This window comes from Pseudorasbora parva, chromosome 24 (genome assembly GCF_024679245.1).
Source record: "Pseudorasbora parva isolate DD20220531a chromosome 24, ASM2467924v1, whole genome shotgun sequence".
Taxonomy (NCBI): Eukaryota; Metazoa; Chordata; class Actinopteri; order Cypriniformes; family Gobionidae; genus Pseudorasbora; species Pseudorasbora parva.
Window position 1 is genome coordinate 29,774,346 of NC_090195.1, and position 22,529 is coordinate 29,796,874.

Below are 22,529 nucleotides of genomic sequence, written 5' to 3' on the forward strand. Positions count from 1 at the left end.
TGAAAACCGTTGTGCTGCTTAATATTTGATACTTGATATGATACTTTTTTCCAGAATTCTTTAAATAGAAAGTTAAAAAGAACATTTATTTAAAGAGATTTTTGTTGTTGCAATGTAAAAGTCTTTACTGTCACTTTTGATCAATTCAGACTGACAGTTTCTTCTGCATGAACTAAGCTATGTAAATGCACCTGTATATGCTGTAATGATGAACAGCCTCCTTACGTCTTTCTTTGGTAAAGGCCACCCTTAACCCTCATTAACAGAGCAACAAAGCCCAACACAAAAGCTACTGGCCTGCTGTTTCTCTATTCAAATCCTTCTCTTTGAGGTTTGGGAGGTGTATTCCTCCCCTCCATGGATTTCTCCCCCTTCCTTCTGGAGAGCCCCTGATCGAACAAACACAGGAAGTGTGCAGGGAATGAGCAGCGCTTTGAGGCTGGGCTGTTCTCTGCTGATTGACCCAGTCCTCTTAGAGTATTGACCGGCCTTACTCGCAGACTGCACGCCCGCTTTCGCTCTGCCTCACGCTAATTACTAATATCAGCGTGGGCTAATATTGTTATTATTGCACACTCCATTTTATAGTGCTTTGGAACAAATTGGATTTGTAGAAATTGTTAGCACGGTTTAGCACTGATTAGAAGGGAGTGTGTGTTTACCGCATGGATTTGTTAGTCTAACTGGAGCATGGCTTGATAGTTTAAGTCTTATCTCATCTGTCCCTTCTTAGTGGCCATGGCTAAAGAGTCAAAGGATTAATGCAACATCAAAGCTGTCTTGCTTCTGCATATACACAGCTGATGGAAAGACAGATGGAGAGGAAGACTAGGAAGAGGGATAGCACGAAAGAACTGATGAGGGAAATTCAATTTTTACTGAGAGCAGGCAAAATATAATGTGTTTGGTTATTTGGTCACAAGACTGGTTCATACAGTAGTGGGCTACATTGTTGTCATGACCTCATTATGTTGAGTTTATTTCAGGGACGAATAATTATGAATATTTACCCATCAATGTGGTAATAACAAAGGTTATGGCAGAGCCAGAGTGGCTCTTGGCAGATCCAATAGTTTAAAAATCTTCAACAGAGTACCCGCCTTCAAGGAAGCTGACGCTTGTCAATGGAGAGTGGCCAGACTCTCTATACAAATTAAATGACCTGGCTACGCCCACTACTGCAGAGATGATGTATCAGCATTGTCGGCTTCATCTCTGCAGCTAAAAAAAACAACAACAGAAAATGTTATCAATAAATTATTAATCTCTTTGCTGTTTTTTTCACGCCACATTCATAATCATTGCTTGCTGGTGCATTATGACGAGCTTTATGCGGGCATTAGAGCGCTGATTAGGCTGTATTTTTATTGGATACGGAAAGTATTGAGGCCCCCTTACATTTTCACTTATATTGTTATATTGCAGCCATTTGCTAAAATCATTCAAGTTCATTTTTTTCTCATTAATGTACACACAGCACCCCATATTGAAAAACACAGAATTGTTGACATTTTTGCAGGTTTATAAAAAATAAAAAAAAGAACAGCTTATCACATGGTCCTAAGTATACAGACCCTTTGCTCAATATTTAGTAGAAGCACACTTTTCATGTAATACCGCCATGAGTCTTTTTGGGAAAGATGCAACAAGTTTTCACACCTGGATTTTGGGATCCTCTGCCATTCCTCCTTGCAGATCCTCTCCAGTTCTGTCAGGTTGGATGGTAAACGTTGGTGGACAGCCATTTTCAGGTCTCTCCAGAGATGCTTAATTGGGTTAGTCAGGGCTCTGGCTGGGCCATTCAAGAACAGTCACAGAGTTGTTGTGAAGCCACTTCTTCGTTTTTTAGCTGTGTGCTTAGGGTCATTGTCTTGTTAGAAGGTGAACCTTCAGCCCAGTCTGAGGTTTTGAGCACTCTGCAGGAAGGTTTTTGTCCAGGATATCCCTGTACTTGGCCGTATTCATCTTTCCCTTGATTGCAACCAGTCATCCTGTCCCTCCAGCTGAAAAACACCCCCACAGCATGATGATGCCACCACCATGCTTCACTGTTGGGACTGTATTGGACAGGTGATGAGCAGTGCCTGTTTTCTCCACACATACCGCTTAGAATTAAAGCCAAAAAGTTGGTCTCATCAGAACAGATAGTCTTTTTTCTCATCATCTTGGAGTCCTTCAGGTGTTTTTTAGCAAACTAAAAAGAGGAGAGGCTTCCATCGGGCCACTCTGCCATAAAGCCCAGACTGGTGGAGGGCTGCAATGATGGTTGACTTTCTACAACTTTCTCCCATCTCCCGACTGCATCTCTGGAGCTCAGCCACAGTGATCTTTGGGTTCTTTACTTCTCTCACCAAGGCTTTCCTCCCCCGCTCATAGCTCAGTTTGGCCAGACAGCCAGCTCTAGGAAGAGTTCTGGTCATCCCTAACGTCTTCCATTTAGGGTTATGGAGGCCACTGTGCTCTTAGGAACCTTGAGTGCAGCAGAAATTGATTTGTAACCATGGCCAGATCTGTGCCTTGCCACATTTCTGTCTCTGAGCTCTTCAAGCATTTATTTTGACCTCATGATTCTCATTTTGACATGCACTGTGAGCTGTAAGATCTTATATAGACAGGTGTGCGGCTTTCCTAATCAAGTCCAATCAGTATAATCAAACACAGCTGGACTCAAATGAAGGTGTAGAACCATCTCAAGGATGATCAAAAGAAATGGACATCAGCTGAGTTAAATATATGAGTGTCACAGCAAATGGTCTGAATACTTAGGACCATGTTATATTTCAGTTTTTCTTTTTTAAAGGTCCCGTTCTTCACGATTCCATCTTTCAAACTTTAGTTAGTGTGTAATGTTGCTGTTAGAGCATAAATAATACCTGTAAAATTATAAAGCTCAAAGTTCAATGCCAAGCGAGATATATTATTTAACAGAAGTTCCCTTTCAAAGCTTACAGCGAACGGCCGGTTTGGACTACACCCCTGCACTTCCTTCATGAATGATGTCACTAGAACTAGTACAGAACCTCCGCCCACAAGAACATGCAAAATAGGGGGCGTGATCTTGTTGCTCTCCAACGTGGAGAAGAGCGCACATTGAGCGCTTGCATCTCCCCGTTATGGTAAGAGGCGGGACCTTTCCGGGCAAAGTGCGCTAAGCTGCTGTCCAATCACAACACGGGAAGTGCTGGCCTAATCAGAACTCGTTACGTATTTCTGAAGGAGGGACTTCATAGAACAAGGAAATCATCAGGCCGTTTTTAAGACAGAGAAAACAGCGGTGTACAGATAAGTAAATTGTGTGAAAAATACTGTTTTTTTTTTTACACGCGAAACATGAATTGCACACTGTAAACATAATCAAAGCTTCGAAAACACGCGAAGAATGGGACCTTTAATCAATCTGCAAAATGTCAACAATTCTGTGTTTTTCTGTCAATATAGGGTGCTGTGTGTACATTAATGAGAAATAAAAAAAATAGCAAATGGCTGCAATATAACACAGTGAAAAATGTAAGGGGTCTGAATACTTTCCGTACCTACTGTATATAGGCAATTAAAGTCTCATTATAATGATTTATGGCTTATTAATATAAACATGCGATTAGTCGTCTAATGGCTTAAATGAACGACTACTAGTCGACTAGAAAAATCTTTAGTCAAGGGCAGCCCTAGTAGTATGTCACTTAAAGCTGCAGTACGGAGGTTTTAGAAAATGTTGACAATTTGAACAAGCACAACTCACGGGTCACTCCCCCTTACTCTCTGCTGCGCTACAGCCCTCCCTCCACAGCTCCTCCCCATCACAACGAAGCTTGCCGTGAACACGCAGGGCCCCCGATGACGGCGGATAAACAGTTATGGCACATTCACTGGAACGGATGAAACATAAACAATATGATTTACATTGACTATGGCCTGCCCATACTTTGACTACAATCTTGTTCCTCAAAACATTATGTATTTTGCAATACATGTAATGTAACTGTATGGCTTTGCACTATTTCTATAATTATAAGTAATAAATAGCTAGTAAGATAATATAACGCTAACTAACGTTACAGTATGCAAGTAATTATTCTATCAATATGTAATGCTAAATAAGGTTTGCTAGTACATTATTTCAGCAACATGACAAGCCAGTAAATTAGTAGGTAGTTGGTTTTGTTTTAAAACTAGGGTGTGCAGATTCCTAGAGGCTAGCAATAGCAAGCTTTGAAAGCATATTATCCCACCTTCTTCAAAGCCACACCTCTAAAACACACGAATGCACACAGCCAGAGCTGAGTCTGAAAAGTGTCATGAAATATGTTAAATTACCTCATGTCTCGAAGCACATAACATTACAATAATAATGAATGTAAATGACTCGGAGCCACCTAACTTCTGCATATTAATCTGGGTATTATGTAGTTTTATGAATTAGGGTAACAGTACAAAAGTACATAGCTTTTACTTGAAGGTTATGCCACATACATTTTTAGAGTCATTAAATAAACAAAAGATTTAATTTAAATAAAATATTTTTGTAGAAATGTATTTTACAGTCCTGTTCCCCATGTGCTTATAACAGTAATTAGGTACTAGGTACTAACCCTGAACCTTTTCCTAAACCTAACCTTAACCCATGTATTCACCTTATATTAAACATTTTTTTAGCTAAGTACATGTAAGTCAGTGCACATAGTGTAAAATAAAATGCAACCAAGATTTTTCTTGTAACTTGGCACATGATATGTTAAGTTTTTTTAAAAGATCTTGGACACTTTTAAAGATCTTTGGACATTATTGAGAATCAATTACAAATTAGGGGTACTCCCATCACGTCAAACTTCAGTATTACCTTATCTGGGTATTCCATGTATAAAGAAAATTAAGATTTTGTGCACAGCATACTTGATACTGAAAATGCTATTCCGAAAGCACCATTTGTGATCTCCCGTTCTGCATTACCAGTCTAAGAGTGTGTAACAAAAAGCTCTCGGACTGAACTGTAGTCGTTTTATTCTGCGTCCTTTTACTGATTGTATGTTTTTAAATAATATGTGTATAGTGAAATATTAATGAGACTCTACATTAAACTTTAACCAGATTCTGAGGCAGATTAAACTAGACTATTCAATTTCTCTGACTGTGAAATAAAAGGGAATCCGATTGCAGTTGTACGCCTTTTTCCCTTGCACAGCTCTGCCTGTCAATATCAATGAAGCTCGTGTGAGTCATTTGAGTAGCTCGGAAAAATAAAGCAGGTGGAATTATTGCTGAATATCGGCTGTAAGTTTCCAGAGCAAAACCAGACGAAGGTTTTGTACATTTCAAATATGAATCATTAAAATAGAGTGGCACTCTGATTGAATAAACCAGATTGTCTGTCCTGGACAATGAATGTATTTGGTTTTTCCTTTTATTTTGCTCTAATTTGTGCTCTTTCATATCTAATTGACTCTGCTCTTCCATGCTGCGTTAGATGGAATAGACAGAGTAGCTGTAATGAGACGTGCCCACTCAAGGCCCTGAGAGACCAACCCAGTTACTGGGGCACCGCTGCTTTAGTTGCCTCATTTGTGTGTATCTGAAGAGGCTAGAAAAGTAAAGTCACAACTGACAGATGCCTCCCCAGCATCCACAATTTTCCTGCCTCGATGTGAGTCAGACAAAACAAGCATCATATTAAAATAATAACCTGCTGTTTTGCATGCAATTGATGTCGTGTTTTCCCCCCTCTTCAAGTAGCCCTCCTACCAGAGCTGTTAGCTTTCATCTCAAAACATTTCAATTCCAAAGTCTGGACACCAGAAGCATTGCCGTCAGCGTTGAAACCAATCGCAATTCCCCATAGTCCAATTTACTGTTGTTATATGAAGGTATTTGAAGTTCATATGGAGTAGCCAACTTAGTTTGGCTGAAGAAACATTCTCATTTGAGCTTGATGTTTGTTGAAGGGGTACGATGGGAATTTAGAAAACTCACTCAGTATGGTCTTTTAACTGTTATTGAACTTAACTCCAAATCGTTCCCTTGTGTGCTCGTTTCAGAGTTTCCCTTCAGACGAAGGCTGGCCGTTTGCGAAGTACCTGGGGGCTTGTGGGCGGATGGTGGCGGTCAACTACGTGGGTGAGGAGCTGTGGAGTTTCTTCAATGCTCCCTGGGAAAAGAGAGTAGACCTGGCCAAGCAACTGATGGACATTGCTGAGCAGCTTACCAACAATGATTTTGATTTTGCTCTCTACCTGCTGGACGTCAGCTTCGATAACTTTGCCGTGGGCCCGCGGGACGGGAAGGTCATTGTGGTGGATGCAGAGAATGTTGTGGTGGCCGACAAGAGGTTGATCAAACAGAGTAAGTTAATAGATTGCCCTATTTCCTTCATTTACAGTGAATCTCATTCTCTACACACACAGTTTGTTGATTTACTGCAGTGATAACTGCATCCTACACTCAAATTTGCTCCCCCAAAAATGTATACAATACACATACAATTTAAATTCTGTTATCATTTACACACCCTCATGTACAGTAAACATTTTAGGACATCCTCGGACATCTTATGATGAAGAGGCATCATACCTCAGACTAAAAGGCTTCAGTCATTGGACAAAATGGCACCGCATCTCCGACTGAAAGGCTTTGGGTCTTAGGAAAAACAACAAGGTGTCAGGTCTCGTACAGTGAGGCATTGGACGAAACAGCCTCAGATAAAACAGCATTGGACTCAAGGCCCCGATATATTCACTGCAAAGTTCTTTTTCTTTACTTAGGGGTAAAACAAAGTTGGAAGTACCTTTCCAGGGCATACTGTTCCAGGTACATACTGTTAGTGAACATCCCGACACCATCCACCCTGCTGAGAGTGACGTTTCTATAAATATGTGCACACAACAAAAATGACAGCAGTTAAGAAAGTATCTGATCACATCGATGAGTATGCGTGCAGGCTATGTTATGAAGGCTAATTGTTATTCAAGCATTACATTTTTTTTTTTTTAAGCAGAGAGAGAAAGAGAGGGGCTTTACTTGATATTTTATTCTTAGTTTTAGTCAAATGTTACACTGGTCAAGTTCTATACAGAAGAGAACATGACGATTTTCACATTGGTCTGTAGAAAAACAGCATTGGGCCGAATGAAAATGCACAAAGCAGCACTGTGCTTATAACAACAGTTTCAAAAGATTTTGCCAACATACAAGCTAGCTAGTTGCAATGTGATATTTAGCTAACTTTTTAAACATGCAAATAGAACTAGAGAATAATACACGTTTACAAAATAATCTCAGTGGGACATGTTCTATACAACTTAACCAGTGTAACATTTAATTAGAGCTCTAAGAAAACCATGTGCATGTGATGTCACATTGAGGCAGGTCATTCGAAATTCCACACTTACTTCTATGTGCGTGTCGTTCAATGCCTTAAAGCAGTGGTCGGCAACTGGCCCGTTGGCCAAAAGTGGCCTGCCAGCGATAATATCTGGCCCGCGGCGCGCTCGCATCTGCCAAATATGGCAGATTGTTTTGATAGCGGCTGATTCTGAAATATATCTGTCAGTGTAATGGAGGTGAGCTAATGAGAACTGTGCTGGTAAAATCCCATTATTTCAAGAGACGCTCAGTTCGTCTAGTGGCCAGTGGAAAATTACGCAGCTTTTAGCCTCATCGTTAAAGCGTCAGACTACCGTGCAGAAAAGACGAAAGTTCGAGCCCCGCTCAGAGCGGGCAGTGCAAATTTATATCAACATCCAATCAGTTTTGTCTTTAGTGATTTTGCCTTAAACAAAATACAGCATACGTTTTAGCAGCAATATTTTATTTTTCGGATAAATTCAGAGCTTTCAATTTGAAAAGTTCTGAAAGACATTCAAGCGTGTGTGGAATAGATCGCTAGACACGCCTCTAAAAGAGCCGTCATGAAATGTCTGGTATGATGATAAAACGAACACTGAAATATTGAAACGTTTGATTCTATCGCGGGGCGTCAGCACCAACATGTGAACAATAACAACTTAAATTCAGCTTCCTTTTTTATTAAAACATATTGACAAGAACCAGCAAAAAAGGTGCCTCGTCTCGTGGTGCCGTCTGAATCTTTGTGACAACTTCAGCTTTTGCATTCACAAAACCAGGTAGGATGCATGCAGTCTTCCCCTTCTTCTTTGTATGCCATATTTTCGCTGTTAACTTTCCTCTTTAGACCCTTTGGTAGTGCTATCTTAAATGTTAACATCACTCTGCACTCGATGTAATTGTTTAGCCTACCTCCAAAACGCAAACGATTGCAAAAAAAAATGCAGTTTACTACGTGAGGATGCCAAGGAATAATTCTGAGCGTAAAAGTATGTTACGTGACGTCAAATAAGTATTACAATAGGTTCCATGTGAAACAAGCAAACTAAAATACATCTATTATTCACAATATGGAAAGTGAAAATAATAAAACATAGTTCGTTAAGAGCGATCAAACATGCCAATAATGGGCTTATTCAAATCCTATTTTATGTTCTGATTATTTTTATTTATTTATTAAATGATCCCTTGATTTGGCCCGTGGCCAAATATACTTGACGACCTTGCCTTATAGGGGTGTAAGAAAATATCGATACACGTGAATATCGCGATATTATGTTTGGCAATACTGTATCGATTCTCAAAAACACAATCGATATTTATATATTTATTTTTTTACATCCAAGATTCGTGGCTTTGTGTTCGGTTTGAACCATAGAATGTATAACACCCAACCGCTAGATGGCAGTGTTATCTCAGAACATAACTGACGTGGAGCCGGCGAAGCGCAAGGTAAAAGTGCGTGCATCGCTAGTGTTTGCATTAGCAAACCCAGCTCTCAAGACGATAGAATTATTCCACTCCTGCAGTATACAGAGCTGAAGTGTGGACTCATTTTGGCTTCAGCTAAAAAGAAGCCACTAAGGAAATCGACAAGAATCATTTTGTTTGCAAAATAGGCCAAGTTAAAATCTAATACTTGGGAAACACATTGAAACTAAGAGCTCGCTTAACATCCTGACGTCACCCGCGCTGCTGAGAAGCGTTTTGATAGAATGTACTGCACGTTTTCCTTTCAGTAACAAAATAAACACACACCAAAACTGACAGCGGTGGCAGTAGAATGAAAGATCATAGCGATGTGGATATGGATGCACCAGCTCGGCAGTTCAGTACATGAAATAGCACTTTATACAATAGACTGCTTTATAGAAAATAGCTTAACTGTATTAAATATAAAACAAACAGTCATTCAGTCAGGAAATGGACTGCACTTTCTGTTGTTAAATAGCCACTGCTATACTGTGAACCTTCAAAACATATACACATAAAGAATCCAGCAGTCACTTTACATTTTACTTTACTCAGATTGCACAAAATAGTGATTAGTTATATAAATTATACAGTATTAATTAAATAAAATACTTTGTCTCGTGTTTTAGGCATATGGTTGTGTTCTTTATTCTTTTAAATTATTAAAAAAAACACAAAAAAGAAATATCGCAATATATTGCCTCTCTTACAATATCGCAATATATTACAATATATCGTATCGTAACCCCTGTATCGTGATACGTATTGTATTGCCAGATTCTTGGCAATACACAGCCCTACTGCCTTAAAGGGTTAATTCACCCAAAAACACCTGTAAGACCTTCGTTCATCTTTGGAACACAAATTAAGATATTTTTTTTGAAAGCTGATGGCTGAGAAAGGCTTCAGATAGGCCTCCATTGGAATTAGTACATTTTCACTGACCCACTCACAAGACCCATAAAGGCATTTAAGACGTCGTTACAAAGTCCATCTCACTACAGTGGTTGTACAATAATTTTACAATGCGACGAAAATAGTTATTGTGCACACAAAAGTCTAAATAATGACTTTATCCACCAATTTTACTGAATGCCAATCGAGGCCTTTCTGAAGCCTTTCTCAGCCATCAGCTTTCAACAAAAATATCTTATTTTGTGTTCTGAAGATGAACGAAGGTCTTACAGGTGTTTTTTTGGCTGAATTAACCCTTTAATGTCTGTCTGAGGCTTTTTCGTCCGATGCCTGATTGTACATGATTTAGTGCTGGAGGTTGTTTTTTTAAGGTCTGAGGATGTCCTAAAATGTACACCATACTTAACTCATTCCCCACCAGCATTTTTAAATATGTGCCAGCCAAAAAAAGTTGCCAGCCACCGCCAGGATTTTTGATATTTTTTTACAAAAATGTAAGGGTCTATAGAATTTTTTGCTATATAAATATCTGAACATGCAATATATCAGAATAAAGAATAGACCCTCTGCTTTAAAAAAAAGAAAAAAAAGCTTCATGCATTCCTTTTTTTTATCAACACTTGAATATGGGTATGGTTCATAAAAAAAGCAACATTTTGAATAAAAAGCTGAGAAAATCACGAAAAAAAGAAGAAAAAGATTTAGATCAGATTCAGAGCGATGATCAAACACAGATGGAGTAGATAGTCCATCAACACCCCTATTGCTTCACAGTCCTGTAGCTTGTGCTGGGTCCACATTTCATTCAGTAAGATCAGAGAGTTTTGATTTATATGCAGTTTACTGATGATGATCACATTATTTTTACATATGCATCTGCTTACATATGATCACATTGTTGTTGTTGTTGTTGTTTTTTTGCGTTTTCCTCGTCTGTGTTTTGATCAGGAGATCTTGTACTCATTTAGAAGATGGCTCCCCCTAGCATCTAACAGTTAAAACACGGAAACACAAAAAATTAAGTTTTTGGCAGGGAAGCGTTTTCTCACAAATAAATAAATATTTGAGAATTTACTGATCTTTTCCCCCCATGCAATTACAATTAATGGGTACTGTACCTTTCTAAAACTAAAAATGCACCCAAAAGCAACATAGTCATACCGTAAAAGTAGTCTGTATGGCTAGTGTGCTAAAGTCTTCTGAAGCTATTTTAACTATTTTAGCCAACATTTTAAGTTATTCCCTCCATTGAGCTGTTAACTGCTGCAACTAGATCCCGGAGTAAGATGATTTTGAGATGAATTATTCAGATTCTTTGCAACATATCAAACAGTTAATGAAAAACATGAGACTCGAAAGAGCTCTTTTTTTTTCGTGAACCAGGCTTCAGTATTTTGGTTTGTTCTATACAAAAAGCTGTAATATGACTTCAGAAGACTTGGAATATAATGCACAGACTCATACAGACTACTGCTATGATTATGTTGTGGTGAATAATTGTACGCATGGAATGATACCAAAAAAATTATCAAATACAAATTCTGTAATTTACTCACGCCTATATTTGAAGAATTACTTTCTTCTGCACAACAGAAAACAAGTTATTTAAAACTCTTTTTTTTAATAGTTTGTCAATGGTGTCCAAAACAAGACACTTTTCAGAATATCATCATTCGTGTTCCACAGAAGAAAAAAAACCTTTGGAACAATGTTATTATAGTTAATTAAAACTAAACCTATACGGAATTTTTTTTTTTTGTTATTTGGAATAAAGCGTAAATCAAATAAAATGTAAATATTAGATGAGAAACTTAAGCTTGAAATCTTTAAATGGTATTTTATAAAATGCTGTATATTAAGCAGAAATGTTGTTTTAGCAATAACTGAAATAAAACGAGTTTTAAGTACTAAAATGACTAAAACTGAAATAAAATTTAAATAGAAAAAAAGTCATTACAAATAACAAAAGGCAATAAAATGTGTGCAAAAAAATCACTAGAATTTAAAAATATAAAAGTTTAGATGTAAATATTAATAAATTACAGACATTTTTTATTTTATTTTTGCATATAATTACTAGGTACCGGTAGTAGTGCTGAGCGGTATACTGGTTCATACAGAATACCGGTGTTTATTTGTGTTATGATATGAATTCTTATCATAGCACTATACCATCCGTCATACTCTAGTGCTCTAAGTATGAACCAGCACTGTGTATGCTCACATTAAATCCCATCTTCTTAAAATTAAATTTATGTGCAAACAAGATCACTGATACAGCTACACATCTGATCCTGAATGCGATGACACAATGGATTAGTCTGATACATAGAAAACAGTTATGTAGACCAAAAATTCAAGGATGAATGGGCAAAACAAATAACTGTCTTTATTCTTTGTGGTCAAATGACGTGTGATTTGTTCAGAGACTAGTGCTTTTATAGATTGTCTCCCCACAGCATCATTTTGTGGGACCTTGCAAACCTGTATTAATTCTAGTGTGGAATTTTTGTCACTCGTCGTGACAGTAAAATAGGGCATTATAAGTCAATCTACAGCTTTTTTTTTTAATTTATACATTCAATCATTTACTCAAGGTACATTTATAAACCCTGCTAAACACCTGTAGGCCTCAGAATGACGCAGAAGTGCTGTTATATACCCAGCACGTCAGTATCGAGCACGTCACCGGCACATAGAAACATGTGCCTTTGTGTTTTGTGACTAGAATCTCAGGGGAGATACCCAACATCAGATAAAACACTATTCAGGGAACAAGGTTTGTTTCTGAAAGCCTCAGATAGAAGAAGTGTCTATGTGCGCGTGTGTGTGCGAGAGACTCACACGTGAGGACAGAGTGACGCCAGTTGGTTCTCTTTTCAATGGCGACTTGTCATGGTGCCAAAAGCCTCACAGAAGAAGCTCTGTCATTGAAGTGGGATCGAGCCCTCGAGGGGAGGGTGTCCCCTTTTACCAGTCAAACAGCTCCGCTAGGATGAATTGAAATTGTTTTAGCTCAGCTTTGAAGAAGTACTAAAGCACGGTGTTTACAAGCTAGCTTAAGGACATTGGGTTTCATTCACAAATAATTACCTTTAAGTTGTGCAATTATGTGAGTAGAAAATGTTCTCATGCTAAATGATTCACAACATGTGCTTACACACTAGGGCGATTTTATTTATTGTGCTATGAAAACCGTTTCATCGGGTTGCTTGAAAAATCATTCTAGAATGATCAAGGTGATCTTGTAGGTCAATCTGCATAGAAAATACCAAAAAAAATTACAAGCACCACTTAAAGAGGTCATGAACTGCGTTGTTTTATTGTCTTATGATGTTTCTTGGGGTTTCTTGGGATGTTTCTTATAATGTTAGAATGTTTTTTACATCAAACATTTCCTTAATTTAGAAATCAAAGGCATTTTTCAAATCAAAGGGGCATGTCTGCTGTGAGACTTCGGTGTAAATGCTCACTGCTGTGATTGGCTAACGTCTTTCCATTTGAAATAGCTAAGTATATTACTCTCTCTTTTAGCGCGTTTTTACTATTACAGTTCTAATGGTTAACTGCTGTCACTTTAAGAAAGAATGCACGGATCCAGTACAATGATACAGATCCAGTTTCTTTCTTAATTGTTTATGCTAACGCAATCCATATGTGACTGTTTTTACAGGGATACTCATTGAGAAGGGTATTTTAACGTTATTTTGCATAGGGCTACATGATATTGGAAAAGAAAAATTATAATTATTGCGATATAAAAACTTTCACCAGATCAAACAAATTACAAGCATAGATAAATACAATACAAGAAATATACAGTTGAAATAAGCAGCGCTTTGCTTTTCAGGTAAATATAACTATATTAAGATGCAAAAATTGAATCATTAAATGTAAAATAACAGTCTTCACTGTATATATGAAATATAACTAATATCATTAATTCATACAAATAGTCTTTTTTAAAGCTACAAAAGTACTTTTATCTTTCTCTTTTGTTTTTTGATCACCATTGTGGATATTAGGCTTCTGTCCCTTTAAGATGAATGCATGGATCTAATATGAATGGTACATATCCGTTTTCTTTTCTTTTTTATTTGCTTACAACACAACACGTATAACCAACTGTGTTTACAAGGATAATAATCTTGCGTGAACGAGTCGCTCAAAAGATCATTCGCAGAGACCTGCCCCCTTTAATTACTCTTGCTGTGTCATGGTGCTCTCACGCCATAAGTTTTTTTTACTCCGAAAAAAAACAAAACAACAATTTGGAGCAATGAAAACCATCTCAAACATTACAATTTTGTAATTGTTTAAGAAATTGAAACAATAAACACTGTTTTGTGGCTCTTTAATGTCTTGACAGATCGCTGTAGTGCCTCATTTAAAGCTGCTTGTGAACCGATCGCTTCCTTCTAGTTAATTCATAACATCAAATAAACATGTATGAACACCAGAAGAAATGTTATTTCAACCGCGGAAAGAAAGTTCACACTATTTTTCAAGGCAAGATCTAAAATCGCTAGATGCTATAATGTTGTATCATGCAGCCCTAGCGTGTATGTGTCTGTTGGAGCACACATAATTCCATCCTCTTTCCGAATTCCGCCTCTGTGTTCCTATGCTGTCTGCAGGATTCAAGTTCAGAAACGGGTTCTTTCGTGTCTTCTTTGGCTCGGATGGCTTAAAATCGCTTGAATGTTTACACTTACATGACCTACAATGTGTGAAAACGATACACTTTCACTGCATGCAGGTTAAACTTTAGAGTTAATCCGAGAATCACATGCGTTTCAAACCTTGTTGCTTGGACTGTACGTATCACAGATAAACTTCGATCCCTATACGTGACATCGCACATCCTAATATCGATGCTAAAACGATTTGGTGTAGCCTTAGAATGCACATACATGTCTTACCCTCCTTCTGATGTTAATGAATATGGATTAGTCTGGACTATGTAGCGTAATACACTTCAAAACTATCTCTATATAAGGGCTTATATGTGTTACGTTTCTACGAGAAGGTGCTGTTGTGAGTGAAAAGATGGATATCATGTCCTAGAGGAAGTTCCCTTTGGAAATGTCATAGAGATGTAATAGCATGTAGCTATTCATCCAGTTTAATAGAAACAGTGAAAAATGCTTTAACTAAAAGATCAATATTGTTTACTGAGAGCAAATTCTCGACCATGCAGCTGTTATCAGGCACAATTATTTGACATGTTAGTAGGGTTAGCAAAAGGATGTGCAGTATCTGGTCGATTAGTGTGGTCGACTAGTGAGTTTATATTTTTTGTGTTGGCATTTCTTCACAGAGACGCAGATCTTAAATAATTGAGTGACGCAATTTCTCCATTTTTTTGTTTTTTGTTTTGCCTGCTGATAGAATAGGCTGTGCTTTAGTGTGCTAACAGTCAGCATGGTTAAACCCTCTCACCTCTTAATTCATCTAATTTACAGTAGCACAGCTACATCCATAGCCATTAAAGCACCTTTTGTGTATAAATACACACCTAAAACTAAATGAAGAGACTCAATGTCAGACATGAAATCTTCTGAGTCTGAGCGCTCAGATTATTGAAGTGCATCATTCTGCAGCCGTGGTGCGTCAATCTCAATATGAGCTGTTCTTGAGAGGACTTTTGTTCAATAAATGGTTGTAGTTATTTTGTCTGTTTATTTGTTAAATTACCCGATTGAAGGTCTGCTTTTAGTGTCCATATATCCCTGAAAAGCGTGTCTGAATGGGGTTTTGTGAACCTGACGCAGCCTGATTAATTATACAGGGCTCCCTTAGTACTGACTAGTCGATTATGATAATTGGTTGTTTCGCACTAAACCTAATAGCAAGAGAGAAGAAAAAAAACTTAAAGCAAGATAAACTTACCTGAAAAGCAGCACTGGCCAAATTTCCTTTAAGGCACAATGTTAGATTTTTGGATTAAAATATAAAAAAAACGCTAGAACGCTGTTATTTTGTGTACTTGCAGTATCCCAAATGTTTCCAACAATGTTTTAATCCAGAGAAATTTTAACCAATGTAACGGCCCGTGTCAGTGCGTCACCTGTCAACGTCATATCCGTGTTACCCTCGATTGCTGGTTTTACTTCCGTAGAAACCATGGAAACATCAAAGACGCTTTAATATAATTGAGGGTTGGTTGCACCAATAAGGATTAATCCTAAATCTAGATTGAAATAGAGGTTTATCTAATAATTATGGATTTAATTTATATTTGATATAGATTAACTTTAATCCTGTTGCTCCATAACTTTAAACTCAGATTTAAATCTCAATTAGGGATTAACTTTAACCTCAAAATTAACGTGGTAATAGCACGTTAACGGAAAATCATTTTAACGGCACTCATTTTATTAACACACGGTTAACGCACATTTTCAGTTTGATCCATGACTTAGCCCATAATTGGAGAAATTGAGAGTCCATGTTTAAACATTGAACCCATGTTTATTAGAGACAAATTTGAAACATTAATTTGAGGTACATTTAGAACTGCTAAAAATGTGCGATTAAATTGTGATTAATCGCGATTTAACTCACAACAATCATGCTATTAATCACGATTCGATATTTTAATCGATTGACAGCCCTAATATTTGTTTATCCATTTATTTTTATTTTTGTGTTTATTACATTTAGCTTTTTATTCGTTGTACATTTTTGTCTAAATCCAGTTAAAATGACAACTTATTGATTTAGTCACGATTTTACACATGTATGCGTGTATGCACGTTGATTGTGAATGGCAGTCATTGTAATCAGACTCGACAGGAAGTTATGCTTCGCTTCAAGAATTTGTCGTAGAAACACATTTCGACATCTGTCCAACTGGATTGCGACTAAAAAGATCCTTTGTTATGAACAATTGATGGTACAAAGGCCAGTCAATTAAGCTGGAAGTTCACCAGTGCAGTATTTAAAGAGCACAAAGCAACATTGATCCGCAGATCCGTAATGGAATTATCTGCAGTGCTTTGGAGAGAGCCCAGCAGAAGTCTTGGAAACAGAATGTTTGTCTAGACCAGCGATGCAGGGAAAGCCACAGCCTAAAATGAATTTCGATCTAAAGCATGGCTCCGCACCACTGACGCTCACAATCACATTTGTCTCCTTGGCCTGCTAAAGATGATCAAGTAGTTTCCTTCCAGCCTTGCAACTGGCGGATGTCTTGACCAGACATAATACAACAAAGATTAGGATGATGTGTTTGTAAAGACACAATGGAGAAGGGGCGAGAGGGAGGGGATTCTGAGGATGAGAACAACCTGAACTCACACTTGAAAATGGTTATAGAGAAGTGCACAGATTGCAGGTGTCTCAATTATATATATATATATATATATATATATATATATATATATATATATATATATATATATATATATATATATATATATATATATATATATATATATATATATATATATATATATATATATATATAATATACATACACACCATTGACCCTTTACACACAAAACTACTCAGTCCAAAGTTTTTTTTTGTTTTGTAAAAATGTCATTCTCTGGACCAATTTAAACACTAGAGATGCAACAATACAGTTAGTGCATGGTTCAATACATACCTCGGTTTTTAACCACAGTTTTCGGTTCGGTTCGGTTCGGTTCGGTTCGGCTCTGATGGCTTGTCTTATTGTTAATCTTTTTTTAGGCAATAAGAACAGCAAGAGGTTAAGGAGAAAAAAAAAAGTCTTGCAATACTCTTTATTTATTTTACTTAAAAGAAAACCTTGTTCACATTCCTAGTGTTTTGTATAATATAAAAAAAAAAAAAAAAAAATATATATATATATATATATATATATATATACACAGTCTTGTTCAAAATAATAGCAGTACAATGTGACTAACCAGAATAATCAAGGTTTTTAGTATATTTTTTATTGCTACGTGGCAAACAAGTTACCAGTAGGTTCAGTAGATTCTCAGAAAACAAATGAGACCCAGCATTCATGATATGCACGCTCTTAAGGCTGTGCAATTGGGCAATTAGTTGAATTAGTTGAAAGGGGTGTGTTCAAAAAAATAGCAGTGTGGCATTCAATCACTGAGGTCATCAATTTTGTGAAGAAACAGGTGTGAATCAGGTGGCCCCTATTTAAGGATGAAGCCAACACTTGTTGAACATGCATTTGAAAGCTGAGGAAAATGGGTCGTTCAAGACATTGTTCAGAAGAACAGCGTACTTTGATTAAAAAGTTGATTAGAGAGGGGAAAACCTATAAAGAGGTGCAAAAAATGATAGGCTGTTCAGCTAAAATGATCTCCAATGCCTTAAAATGGAGAGCAAAACCAGAGAGACGTGGAAGAAAACGGAAGACAACCATCAAAATGGATAGAAGAATAACCAGAATGGCAAAGGCTCAGCCAATGATCACCTCCAGGATGATCAAAGACAGTCTGGAGTTACCTGTAAGTACTGTGACAGTTAGAAGACGTCTGTGTGAAGCTAATCTATTTTCAAGAATCCCCCGCAAAGTCCCTCTGTTAAAAAAAAGGCATGTGCAGAAGAGGTTACAATTTGCCAAAGAACACATCAACTGGCCTAAAGAGAAATGGAGGAACATTTTGTGGACTGATGAGAGTAAAATTGTTGTTTTTGGGTCCAAGGGCCACAGGCAGTTTGTGAGACGACCCCCAAACTCTGAATTCAAGCCACAGTACACAGTGAAGACAGTGAAGCATGGAGGTGCAAGCATCATGATATGGGCATGTTTCTCCTACTATGGTGTTGGGCCTATTTATCGCATACCAGGGATCATGGATCAGTTTGCATATGTTAAAATACTTGAAGAGGTCATGTTGCCCTATGCTGAAGAGGACATGCCCTTGAAATGGTTGTTTCAACAAGACAATGACCCAAAACACACTAGTAAACGGGCAAAGTCTTGGTTCCAAACCAACAAAATTAATGTTATGGAGTGGCCAGCCCAATCTCCAGACCTTAATCCAATTGAGAACTTGTGGGGTGATATCAAAAATGCTGTTTCTGAAGCAAAACCAAGAAATGTGAATGAATTGTGGAATGTTGTTAAAGAATCATGGAGTGGAATAACAGCTGAGAGGTGCCACAAGTTGGTTGACTCCATGCCACACAGATGTCAAGCAGTTTTAAAAAACTGTGGTCATACAACTAAATATTAGTTTAGTGATTCACAGGATTGCTAAATCCCAGAAAAAAAAAATGTTTGTACAAAATAGTTTTGAGTTTGTACAGTCAAAGGTAGACACTGCTATTTTTTTGAACACACCCCTTTCAACTAATTGCCCAATTGCACAGCCTTAAGAGCGTGCATATCATGAATGCTGGGTCTTGTTTGTTTTCTGACAATCTACTGAACCTACTGGTAACTTGTTTGCCACGTAGCAATAAAAAATATACTAAAAACCTTGATTATTCTGGTTAGTCACATTGTACTGCTATTATTTTGAACAAGACTGTATATATATATATATATATATGTATGTATGTATGTATGTATGTATGTATGTATGTATGTATGTATGTATGTATGTATGTATGTATGTGAACACTGGCAGCTTAGAGCTGTACAGCAGCATTCAAGTATGAAATTGAATGAATAAATGTAAAAATGAAACACTACATAGCGATCACGATAAAATATACATTGATTATTATTAAAGCTATTGAAGTTTTTCCATCAAGAGCAGTGAGTGAGTTTCTCTGTCTACTCAAAAAATGAAATTTCTGTCTTGATTGCTCTTGTTGAAGTTAGGGCTGCACGTTTTCAAGTTTTTCATTAACCGTTAACCGATGCCCTTAGCGGTTAATACTCGGTTAACCATAGTGTGTGTCAGGGTTATTATTTTTAGTTTATTCATTTGACGACCACCATCTCCGTAGTGAACGCGCCTATAGAGAGAAATGCACATCATGGATTACCTAATCAGAGAGTAGCCTATTTCTTTTCGTATTAAATTGTTAAAAGACATTTCGAGCTTTCTTAAGATTTCATGATGTCTGCGAGGACTACGCTGAGTTTCGTTAAATTAGGATGAGATGCGCTCCAGTTCACAAGCAATGCAAGTGGCCGCGAGGGCGCCTGCATGATTAGGGCATGTAGTAAAAAATGCAGCCGAGCATGATTCACACAGCGTTTGACTCGCGCGGCTGAGCCTCTCCAGGCAGAGAGTTCAAGCATCTGTGGACTCGTTCCGTCAGCTCTGGCCATCTTGATTTCAGTCCGCGATTAGCTTTTTTGTTTTCTTCATTACAGTTAAAGTAACGTCTGCTTTTCGCTAGTCCCTCACAAGTTTCTCACTTCACACTTTCTTTCTTCTGATCCGTTATGCACAGCGCGTGCGGCTCCTGCTCTGCTTCTGCCCTAATGCGACTTAGTCCAGTGCGACTTATGTTATTTTTCTCTTCATGACGCATTTTTTGACTGATGCGACTTATACTCCAGAGCGACTTATAGCCTGAAAAATGTGGTAAGCACTGCATTGCAATACTTACATTTTTCCCCGTCACTCTCAATTTTAAAGTGCTCCCACCACACTCTATTTTTCTTTAGAAACTAAGCTGGTCATGACTTCTTCTTGTGGATATTACAAATGTCTGGGAGCGCTCTGGCGGTCTCTATTGGTGCAAAAATATATTACAACTAAATTCAAAGCACGTCATTGACGCCACTTAACCGAGCAAAATGTTTCACTCGGTTACGCAATTTTTAACGGTTAATCGGTTAACCATGGACACCCCTAGTTGAAGTTGTTTTAAACTGAAATAAAGTTATTTCTTCTGTTGAACAAAAAAAAATATTTTGAAGAATGTTGTTAACCAAACAGTTGCTGGTCTCCATTGACTCCCATTCTATAGGGGGAAAAAAATTTGTAAGTGAATGCTACCATCAACTGTCTGGTTAGAACATTCATCAAAATATCATCTTCTGTGTTTAAAATAATAAATGAATACAGGTTTAGAAGTAAATAACTGCTGCACTGCACCTGCACGCATCTAATATGCAGGCACACGCCAATTTTACTTTCACTTTAGACATAACCGACTGTGTTATATAAACCTTGTTTGTATTTGTGTATTTTTAAAACAGTGCATGCACATGAAGGAAATGTTTAACCGGTAAAGCTTTAAAACGCATGCAAATAATGAACTTATACGGGTTCATTATTTGCACGATATACCGGTACTAGAAAAGTATTGCGATACCCTGCTATTACAAACGGTACGATACGGACTTTTATTAGTACCGGTACTTTAAGGAGGACAGCGCATATGAGCTGTATTTCTTAATTTGTGTGGGTGTGTGACAGCAGGTGTCAGGACGTGTGTGCAGAGCACTGCTTCCACTGTTCACTAAACATTAGAAGCAGAAGAGTTAAATATATACATGACAATGAAAGCAACAGAAATATGCGCGCTTGAGAAGAAAAAGCATTGTGCGGGACGCGATATTTTTTTTCCCAGGATGGTAGGGGAAGGTACCGCCTTTTTCATCTCTGATTGGCTAGAAGGGCTCTCCTCCTATTGGTTATACATCTCGCATTCATGGCAGGTTGTCAGCTAGTCTGTTTTGATTGTCTTTAACAGAAGTGAACGAAGTCAATCCAACATAGCCTACACACACACACACACGTTTGTTTTTGTGGCATATATTTTTATACTGTAAAAACTGTATTTTCTATCCCCCTACACTGCCCCTGCCCCTAAACCTACCCATCACAGGAAACATTCTGCATTTACTTTCTAAAAAAAATTATCCTGTATGATTTATAAACATTTTGAAAAGTGGGGACATGGGTAATGTCCTCATATTTCACCCTCTCCTGTAATACCTGTGTCGTACCCCATACACATTTGTGTCCTCATATGAGACACATTTGTGTGTGTGTGTGTGTGTGTGTGTGTGTGTGTGTCCCATTACTAGCAAGTTTATGCAATGTTAGGTTCACAATAAATAAAATCTGTCATATTTAAATCATACTGTGGTGTCTCTATGAAATTGGTCCCTTCTATGAAATTCACTATGACATTGTGAACTTGAAATATAAATCTGAACTTCGTTTACTTCTGTTGTAAAGACGATCAATCAAAACAGACTAGCTGACAGCATGACATGAACGTGAGATGTATAACCAATCGGAGGAGAGCCCTTCTAGCCAATCAGAGACGAAAAAGGCGGTACCTTCCCCTACCGTCCTGGGAAAAAAAATATTGCGTGCAGGACGTGCTCGCGCTGCTGGACTCTGACCTGAACCGCGCGCACACGCCTTTCAGACAACAAACATGCGATCGCCATTCAGTTCTTTTGCGGCTTATTATTTGGGTTTGAATGGTCAAAAATATGTCAAATGCACAGTCTGGCGAGTATTCAGGTAAACACAGTCGGATATGTCTTTAGTGAGCGTGTAGTCTACAGCTGAGGTAATTAGATCTGTGCAGGTCTTAAGCCAGACCTAATATTCTGTGATTCATGTCAACCAAACAATGAAAAATATAAAATCAACACATGTTTGGCTAAATAACTAAAATATATTTATTAAGAATCAGTGTATAGTTAAATTATAGAGTGTAGACTAAGGAAGCAGTTTTCTATTTGATTATTTAATTTCTTTCTTGACTTGCTAAACCACGCCCCCTCCGCACATAATCTAATTTCAAATGCAAAGCTGTCAGCCAATCACAACAGTGGGTGTTTTCGCTGAAGTCTCACAGCAGACATGCCCCTTGAAAAGAGCTTTCAAGCCAGAGGGCTATAATCAGTATAGAAAAAATGCCTT

General features: G+C 37.7%; 1 protein-coding gene across 1 annotated transcript in view; it reads left to right on the plus strand.

Annotated features, from left to right (window-relative positions):
- The window catches only part of dipk2ab (divergent protein kinase domain 2Ab), a 70,338-nt gene that overhangs the window by 43,239 nt on the left and 4,570 nt on the right, over positions 1 to 22,529 (plus strand). The window contains exon 3 of the mRNA XM_067435619.1: positions 6,030 to 6,333. Coding sequence (XP_067291720.1) covers positions 6,030 to 6,333 — 304 coding nt within the window. The remainder of the gene's footprint in view (positions 1 to 6,029; positions 6,334 to 22,529) is intronic.